The sequence below is a fragment of the Marmota marmota genome, unplaced genomic scaffold (assembly GCF_001458135.2).
Source record: "Marmota marmota marmota unplaced genomic scaffold, marMar, whole genome shotgun sequence".
NCBI lineage: Eukaryota > Metazoa > Chordata > Mammalia > Rodentia > Sciuridae > Marmota > Marmota marmota.
In genome coordinates, this window is record NW_026000026.1 from 26,484,194 (window position 1) to 26,493,624 (window position 9,431).

At 55.0% G+C, this 9,431-nt stretch overlaps 1 protein-coding gene across 1 annotated transcript in view; it reads right to left on the bottom strand.

Annotated features, from left to right (window-relative positions):
- Positions 1 to 1,595: 1,595 nt before the first annotated feature.
- The window catches only part of Srxn1 (sulfiredoxin 1), a 10,692-nt gene continuing 2,856 nt past the window's right edge, over positions 1,596 to 9,431 (bottom strand). Inside the window, exons 4-5 of the mRNA XM_015485992.2 lie at positions 9,282 to 9,430; positions 1,596 to 5,511 (exon numbers count right to left, since the gene is read on the bottom strand). Coding sequence (XP_015341478.1) covers positions 5,308 to 5,511; positions 9,282 to 9,430 — 353 coding nt within the window. The 3' untranslated portion in view covers positions 1,596 to 5,307. The remainder of the gene's footprint in view (positions 5,512 to 9,281; position 9,431) is intronic.

A 9,431-nucleotide genomic window follows, 5' to 3' on the forward strand; every position in this document is an offset into this window, starting at 1 on the left:
AGGGGCCGGGCGGCGCCGGGCCCCGCGGGGGCCGGGACCCCGCAGGCCAGCTGGGCCCGCAGCAGGTCGCCTGGGCCTCCGTTTACCCGTCTGTCCAACGGGAAGGTCATTGCTGGTACCCGGTCACCTCTCGGGGTCTGCTCTGAGGCTCCACTAGGGCAGTCAGGGAGGTCCTGCTGCTGGTGCAGGTGCAGGTGACGGAGGGGGCAGCCTGGGGGTGGTGTGGATGGGGGGGATGGGGGGATGAAGACGGTCCTTTTCGGGGGAGGGGGTACTGAGGATTGAACTCAGGGGCACTCCACCACTGAGCCACATCCCCAGCCCGATTTTGTATTTTATTTAGAGACAGACAGGGTCTCGCTGAGTTGCTTAGCTCCTTGATTTTGCTGAGGCTGGCTTTGAACTCGCGATCCTCCTGCCTCAGCCTCCCGAGGCTGGGATTACAGCTGTGCGCAACCATGCCCCGCAAGACATCCTTTTTATAAAGAGTGGGTCCTCACTTCCTGCTCTGTGGGAGGGCTGGGGCCAGGGGCTGGGAGGGACACTGGAAGTGAGTGTGGTTTGTAACACACAGTGTAAGAGTTTAGAGGCAGGGATGATGTCTTTGGTCCTTTCCAACCCAGGGCAGCCAGGACCTCTCCTCGGTTCCCTGATTTGATCCTGGATGCCAGGCTTGGCTTGTCTCCTCCAGCACTGGCAGGTGGAACTGCTCAGGCTGGGCCCAGGGACCAGGTGGAGTCCATCCTTGGTATTGACTGACACAGGGTAAGGAAGGCAGAAACCACCCAGAGAGCGGATTTTTTTTTTTTTTTCTGACTGGAGGCAGGTCAGAGTCTGAATTCTATCCTCTACTCCCTACAGAACTAGAGCCCAGCCAGGACCGTGTGGCATGAATTCCAGCTGGTCGGGAGGCTAAGGCTGGAGGACTGCAAGTTCAAAGCCAGCCTTAGCAACTTAGTGAGACCCTGTCTCTAAATTTAAAATAAAAATGGCTAGAGTTGTTGCTCAGTGGTTAAGTACCCTTGGGTTCAATCCCTGATATAAAAAGAAAAAAAAGAAAGAAAGAAAGAAACTAGAGCTCATTAATCCACTCACACACCCCATCTGCATGTGCCCCCACCCCCATGAGACAATTAGGTTTGGAATCAGAATCCCCTGGGGGAGCAGGCTATCAGGTACAGGGAGCCCCAGAGATTGCCTGAAATATGTGTATGTCTTCCTGGGGGAAGGGCTCAAGGCTTTCTCTGGTTCTCAGCTATATTCGTGAATCCCTGCCCTCCACCAGCAAAAAAAGGGTTAGAAGCACTGGTTGGCTTCCAAATCCGGGGGGGTGGTGGTGGTGCAGCACTGGGAACTGTTATTTTGGAGAGCAACTTGCCACTCTTAGAAGTTGGAAATGAACCTGTGTGCCGGCCCGACTCTGCCACCGCTAGGCATGATTGAGAGCAGAGTGGTGGTGGAGAACCGGCACAGCAATGAACACTGGGAAACTCCTAAATGTCCATTTACAGGAGGATGAAGAATAATACATGGTCATACCACACCGTGCCGCACCCACCCAGTAATGAAAAAGCATGGGCTACACCGACATGGAATTCATGTATTTCACAGCTGTTTATTGAACACTTACTATGTATCAGGTGCTGTTCTTAGCACAGGCTCCCTGTGGTAAGCAAGACAGGCCCAGTATTGCCTCAAGAATCCTTATCCAGGCATGGTAGCGCATACATGTAATCCCAGCTGTTCAAAGAGGCTTGGGCAGGAGGATCGCAAGTTCAAGGCCAACCTCAGAAACTCAGTGAGGTCCTAAGCAACTTAGGGGTGCTTGTCTCAAAATGATGTATAAAAAGGGCTGGGGGTGTAACTCAGGGGTTATGCATCCCTGGGTTCAATCCCTGGTACTACTACTAGTACTACTATGGGTGAGGCAGATAGGAACAGACACAGAGGATCATTTTAGAGAGTGATAAAAGCTATGAAGAAAATAAAACTTGGGACAGGGACAGAATGATGGGGAAAAGCCCCTCAGAAGAAGTAACCTTTGGGCAGAGACCAGAATGCGGGAACTCTGGGAGAAGAGCACAGTGCCAATGGGGCAGGTGGCCAGGGCACGCTGCCAGGGGCAATCTGCAAGGGAACTCGCACATGTTCACTACTGCAAGGGCAGATGGAAGGCAGGAAGGGCACAGCCCAATCCCTGAAGGTAAATGTCCCCAAAGGGCACAGGGAAAACCAGGACCAGCACTCATGGTGGGCTTTGATATTTTAATTTTTTAAATTTTATTTATTTAACATTTCAATACCTTATTGTTTTATCTTAACCTAAATATACTACACGTAACTATGAATTTTAAAACTGATTTAAAATCGACCATCTGTGGGTTCTAGAGCATGGAGGGGCCTCAGGGGTTCCCCACACTGCATCCAAGTTCCTGGGGGCAGGGGTTTGTTTGGGAGGGGACCCACACGATCATGGGAGCCCTAAAGAGGCACCATAGCCCAGCTTGGAAGGGTCTAGAAGCTTCTTGGAGGAAGTGCCTCCTTTTGGAAGGGTCCATGACACAGAGCAAGTGCAGAAGGGATGAGCAGAACCGGAAGCTCCAGACTCCCAGTGAGGTCCCCAGCTTCTCTGAACCCCAGTCACCTGTCCCTGGCTAGGCCCTTCCAGCCAGCAGCTGTTTTGTGGGCCAGAGGCCCAGCCTTGCTTGGTGGGGCTGGGAAGCAGCACCACCTGCTGGTCCAAGTGGGAAATGCAGCTCTCAGGCGGCCTCCAGAGCATCATCAGGTCACACCCTTAAAACCCCAGCTCCTCCAAAGTGTGACCTGACCTGTTCTGCACCACCCACTCAGGGCCTGCCTGGCTGGGTCTTCTCTACAAGAAGGAAAAGTCCTTTCAGAAGGGAGAGGCCAGCCTCACTTACTTCAGCCTGGAGGCCTGAGGGGCTCATTCATGCAAGGCACCTCAAAGCAGCAGTTTACGGGACACGTCCTCCCTGCACACTTAGGGGCAGACGGTCTATTTGACAGCTTGGGGAAATCCTCCAGGGAAGGCAAAGACGTGCCCAATGTCACCCATCGAGTGGGTCCACCAGCTGGTTCAGAACCCAGATCTCCTGGGCCCCACCCAAGGGTCTTGCCTCTGCCCTGGGAGCGCTGGTGTGTGGGGTGTCACCGTATTGGAAAATAACCAAGGCAGTCTAAATCAGCCGTTCTCAGCCTGAGGTCCCTACACAGCAGATTGGCATCACCCAGGAATTTGTTAGCTGTGCACATTCTTGAGCGGAGTCAACCGACCTGTTGGATCAGAAACTGGGGGCGGAGTCCACCAACCCAGCCTGAGCGCCGGAACCAACTAAGGCAACCGCAGCCCTAATTTTATTAAATAAATGTTTAATTTGGAATGACTTTAGACTTATGGAAAAAGTACAGAGATAGTGCAAAGAGATCCCACCCTCTCCACCCAGCCCGCCCCAACAGCTTCACAATAAATTGACTTCACAGATGACCACAGTACATTTGCCAAAACCAAGGCCGACATTGGTATAGTATTAACTAACATCCAGACTTTATCATCAGAGTCCCAGCTGTTCTGCTAATGTGTTATTTTTGGTTGTCGTTGTTGTTCCAAGATCTAATCCAGGATGCCACACTGCATTCTATACCTTTCCAATCCTATTCCCCAGGACACCCAATGGATGGGGAAAGCTATTGTCCTCACTACGGAGCTGGGGAAACTAAGACTTGGAGTTGCCAAGTGGCTGAGTTGCCTAAGGCCAGCCAGAACAAGCCCCACCTCACTCTGCAACCTTCTGGAATTCTTCTGGAATGTTCCACCTGCCAATCTCATCTCACCCATGCTGATGAGATGCCCATACTAGAGTGGATCTGGCCCTTGGAGACCCAGATTCTGCCTTATCACCTTGTCCCCTAGACTTTGAGGGCCAGGACATTGTCTTAGTGACATAAGACTGGCCAAAGTGAGGCCCTGTGTGTGGAGAGAGGGGGGGGGAGGGAGAGGGAGAGGGAGAAGGAGGAGTTATTTGACACCTATTTGTGATAGATGAACAATGGCCCCAAGTTCTCTGCAGTTCCCCTCATCGAGAGGTGTAGTGGTTTCTGTCCTTTGACTCTGGACAAAGACTTACGATTTGCTCTGATCAAAAGAACCTAGAAGTGACACTGTCACAGTCCCTAACCTAGAGTTCTAGAAGTTCTAGTTCTGACTCTTTTGGAATCTTGAGGCCAAAATCTGGTGAACAAGCCTGAGTTAGCCTGTTGGAAGAGAATCAAGCCACCCCGGCCACAGCCAGTCATCTGCCTGACAAGCAAGTAGCCCCGGCTTAGGTGATAGCTGAGGATAGCCCCAGGCAGGACATCAGAGCTGCCCAGCCCAAGTTGCCAACCCACAGAATTATATGTAAAGAAATAACTTTGGGGCTGCTAAGGACGGAAGGCTTCTGTCACAGTGAAGTCTCACCAATACCCTGCTCCTCCTCTTTCCTGGCATCCCAATTTTATTTCAGCAGGCAACATGCTGGTCTCAGAAGATGGGACATGACTGGTGTGCTCAACCATGACAGTTCTGTTCTTACCTTTCTTTGCAGTTACGTATGGCCAGCCCAGGAGACCTAAGCAGATATATGCAGGGGAGAGGGCAGGCAGGACCCAAGCCTCTGGAAGAGGTTCTTTCTGGTAGAAGTTGACAGCCCAGGTGACCTGTCCCTTCCTCTTTAGCAGCACCTCTCTCTTAAAGACAGACACGATTCCTGGAGACACAGCAGCCATCTTGGGACTATGAAGTAGCAAACAAGGAGGACAGGGCAAAAGGATCACAGAGACATAAGCTCTTCCTTCACTGCACTGTTGAAGTGACACCATTTGGGCCATTTGTCTCCAGAATTCATGCAGTGTGGAAAAATAAACCTCTCCTTGTTAACCGGAACCTAGGCTTTCTTTTACTTGCAGCCGAACGTAATCACAGAGCAAGGTATCATGAAGAGTGTGAAGAAGGGCCTTGTTCTTGGGACTCTGGAGCCAGCAGCTTGCAGCTCTCCAAGTCCATCTCTTTTCTCATCTCATCTTCAACAGTCCTTGGAGGATAAGGCCATGATCATACTTTCAGTGGTGACAACTGGGGCTCCCACCCTGTTCTGCCTGAGTCCAAGGCCTGGCCGTTAGCAAAGGCAGAGCCAGAGTCAGACGGTCCCCCAAGGCACAAAGAAACCGCACACATCCCTGCTGTGCCCTCTGTGTGGCCCCGCCTGCTGGCCAGGTGGAATTCCGGGCTCCTGGGGTGGGAGGAGGCTGCTACTGCAGGTCGGGAGTGGAGGCCCCCAGGTAGACCCGCAGGTCCGAGAGGGTGGACTGGACCAGCTTGGCAGGGATGGTCTCGCGCTGCAGCTGCTGGTAGGCCGCGTAGCGGTGGCAGCCCCCGAAGGAGTAGAAGTAGTTGCCCCCCTGGGCCCCTTTGATCCAGAGGACGTCGATGGGGGGCACGCTGTCCGGGTCCTCCTGCGGAGAAGGGCACAGGGCAGTGAGCACGGCCCCGGGCCAGAGTGGCGCTCCAACAGGGAGCTCCTCGCTCCAGCGGGCGAGGCCAGGTGTGCAGGCTGGAGGCGCCACGAGGGCAGCTTGAGCCTCGGCCTCGGGACAGTGTGCATACCAGGGCAGTGGGCAGCTGCCAGCAGACCCGGCGGGGAGTCACTTACCTACACTCCACATCTGGCCCTGTCCTAGACCCTGGGGACGAGGCACAGCCAGGACAGACACGGTCCCTGTGCACACGGGGCGGTGGGTTACTGGGACAGATGGAGCGAAGAAGGGACCACTGCGTGGTAAGGGCTAGGAAGACAATAACGCAGGTGACAAGACAAGGAAGGGGTCCTCGAGGGCTCTGAGAGGGGACAGTGACGCAGAGAGGCACCTGGGAAGCCAGCGGTGGGAGCAGTTTAGATGAACTGCCTGGGTTCAGAGCTCGGCTGCTTGGGCTGTTCACTGGTGCCTCAGTTGCCCTGTCTGTCAAATGGGGATGGAGACGCAGACACACCTCCTGCAGCTCTGGGGTTCCACGGGCCATAATGTCTGCTGGTTCCTACCTGAGGAACGGCATTCCAGGCAGCGGGAAGAGCAAACGCAAGAGCCCTGAGGTGGGACCACGGTGGTGGAGAGCACGGTGAGGAGGCCAGTGTGACCAGAGTGGACTCAAGGCATCAAGGAGGCAAAGTGATCAGAGAGGTCAAGCAGAAGCCAAATGAGGCAGAGTGAAGGGTGTGCAGTCAGGAGGTTTTTGTTTGTTTTGGTACCAGGGATTGAACCCAGGGGGTGCTCAACCACGGAGCCACATCCCCAGCTCTGTTGATTTTTAATTTTGAGACAGGGTCTCCCTATGTTGCTTAGGGCCTCACTAAATTGCTGAGGCTGGCCTTGAACTTGCGATCCTCCGGTCTCAGCCTTCAGAGCAGTTGGGATTACAGGCAGGCCCCACTGCACCTGGAGGGCTGGAGCATTTTGAACCTGATGGGATGCCATTCTAGAAATGTGCCCAGAGCAGGCTTAGCCGGGTGGACAGAGGAGAGGCCTCCAGAGGTGTTCAGCAGAAGATGCTGCCCTGGCTGCTGGTGTGGGGGGAACCGGGAGAGGGCACAGCAGGTTGGAGGCGTCAGGCAGAGAGGGGGCTAGGAGGGCAAGAGAAAGAGGAGGGTCGAAGGCGATTTCCCAGTAGGACCCGAGATCCGGTGGGTGTCCTCTAAGTGGGGAGAGCCTGGGGCAGGGCAGGGAGCGGGGTGAGCAAACTAGGGAGACCCTAATAAGTGGGACTGGCCTAGAAGGAAGGCCTCTGCCACTGACCCACAGGACCCCTCTGGAGCTGGCTGATGGTTCACGACCCCACGTTGCATGAGGCACGTGGTCACAAGCCAGTGCTCCGGAACCAGGAAAACTCAAATTTGGTCTCAGCTCTGAGCGGCTGGGGGATCCTGTGCATTGGCCTCAACTCTGAACACTGCTGCTCACCCATAGGTGGGACTGAGGCACCCACCAGGGTGGCTGCTAAGGAGGTGGTGAGTGGGTGCCTGAGAGATGTTAGTGGAAGCATCTACACCGCCCTGCAGGCGGATAGTGGGTGGGCACAATAAGGATCCCTACAGATGTCTGAGTCTTAATCCTTAAAGCCTGTGAATATGTCACCTTACAGGATAGAAAGGATTTTGCAGATGGACTTAAGGTCAGGATCTTAAGACAGAAGGTCATGGTGGGATGACCCAGATGGGTTGAAGGGACTCACCAGGATCCTTGGGAGTGGAGGAGGGTGGCACAAGTGGAGGCTGGAGTGAAGCAATGTGGGGAGGCCGTGAGTCACAGGCACAGGGGCACATCTGTAACGCCCCGCAGCCCGGGAGGCCGAGGCAGGAGGATCACAAGTTCCAGGCCAACCTCAGCAATTACGCAAGGCCCTAAGCGACTTAGTGAGACTGTCTCAGAATGAAAAATCCAAAAGGCCAAAGATGTAGCTCAATGGTAAAGCGCCTCCAGGCTCAACCCCTAAACAAACAAACAACAAAAATGGCCATGAGCCAAGGAGCACGACAGTCTCAAGGTGTCACAGTTGGCAAAGCAAGAAAACGGACTCTCCCAGAGCCTCTAGAACACAGCCCCACTGACACCTTATTTCAGCCCAGTGGAACCCACTCTGGACTTGTGAACCACAGAACTGTAAAACAGGACCTCAGCGTTGCTTTAAGCCATGAACTCTGTGGTAACGGGCTACCGCGGCCTTAGAAAATGAGTCCAGTAGGAAAGTTAGCGGAGGCAGGCCCCGTCCTTGCCTCGCCCAGGCTACGGTTTAGCACCAGAGATGGGCGTCTCAACGCAGGGGGACCACAGCTATGCTGGTGGGGTCACAGGAGGCTTCCAGGACACAGGGGACCCCTAATCCAGCAAGGGAGGGCAGGAAAGAGGCTGGCCCTGAGGTAGGAGGCCTGAGGGAGAGTCAGAGGCTATGCACAAGAGTTTCCTGCAGGGAAAGAGGCCCCGCAGAGGCCCAGCAATGGCGAGGGTGTGCAGGGCTGGACCCCTCCACTGAGAGCCAGGTCCTGGGGCAGGGCTGAGGCCACAGCCAAGACCACAGAATCCCTGCTCCTGTGGAGTTCACACAACGGAGACAGAACAATACAACACACAATTTCTGGTAGACTAGAGTGCTATCCAGAACACCTCAGGATAAGGGGGGAGCAAGAGGCCAAGGCTCCATCTGCAAGGTGGTCAAAGGAACAGAGACCTATGGCAAGTGGCGGAGCAGGTGCTGTGGCTATCTGCAGCGGTGGCTCTAGGCAGTGGGGACAGAGTGCACATTCTAGGACTGGAGACCTGGGGGCTCGCTGTATAGGCGTTTGGTGGGGTTTAGAAGTGTCCCCACCCCTCCTCTCCTCCATCCCTCACTTTCCAAGGGTCTGGGAGAAGGGGACAGGAAGCCACCTGGGCCTAATGTGACGTATATTCCTGAGTGTCCCCCTTCCTGCCAGGGAGGGTCACTCCAGCCTTCTTTTGCCTTTTGCAGGACTAGGGATGGAGCCCAGGGCCTCGCACAAGCTAGGTGCCTGCGTTTCCCTGACTACACCCCCAGACTTTTAACTTTTTTTTGAGCCAGGATCTTGCTAAACTGCCCAGAGGCCTCCCAATCAGAGCCCAGTCCACCTGTCGCCCAGCCAGGGCTCCACTCCCGCATTCCTGAGCACTGTGTCTCTGAGATGAAGCTGACCCTTGTCCTCTCCCATTTCTCTTCCAGACAGGGCCCTCCCACGGACATGACACACCCAGTTCCATTGCCACTGTCACAGGTGGAAGGGAAGTCATGGCTTATCTTTGGATAGGGTGGTGGCCACGCAGCTGGGTATTGGGGCCAGGCGACCTGGGTGTGAATTCTCATTGCGCCACTTTCCAAGTGCCTGACCTTGAACAAGTTGCTGGAATCCGCCTGTACCTCCGTTTTTAGGGACAGCATCTGCCTCGCAGGGTTGGCACAAGAAGCTAAGGGCTTAAAACAGCTCCTGCGTCACGGCAAGCGCTATCTTTATAAGTTAGCGATCATTAATTTAATCATCTATTTCAATCCCCTTCTTGCTCAAACGAGGAAACAGAGCGCCCAGAGAGGCCCGGCCACTTGCTCAAGGTCACACAGCCAACGCTGGGCTCCGAGAGAGCCCGGAACCAGTCCCACCTCGCGTCCGGCGCGACCTCCCTCCTCCCGAGCCCTCCCTCCGCGGACGGCCTCCCCGGGGACTCACCCGGATCGTGTCCACCAGGCTCTGCACCTTGGCCGGGTCCAGCACCGACGGCAGTGGACGGATGAGCACGCTCAGCGGCACGTTGTGCACCGCAGCGATGCAGCCCGAGTGGATGCTGCCGCCCTGAGCGCCGCCGCCGGACCCGGGACC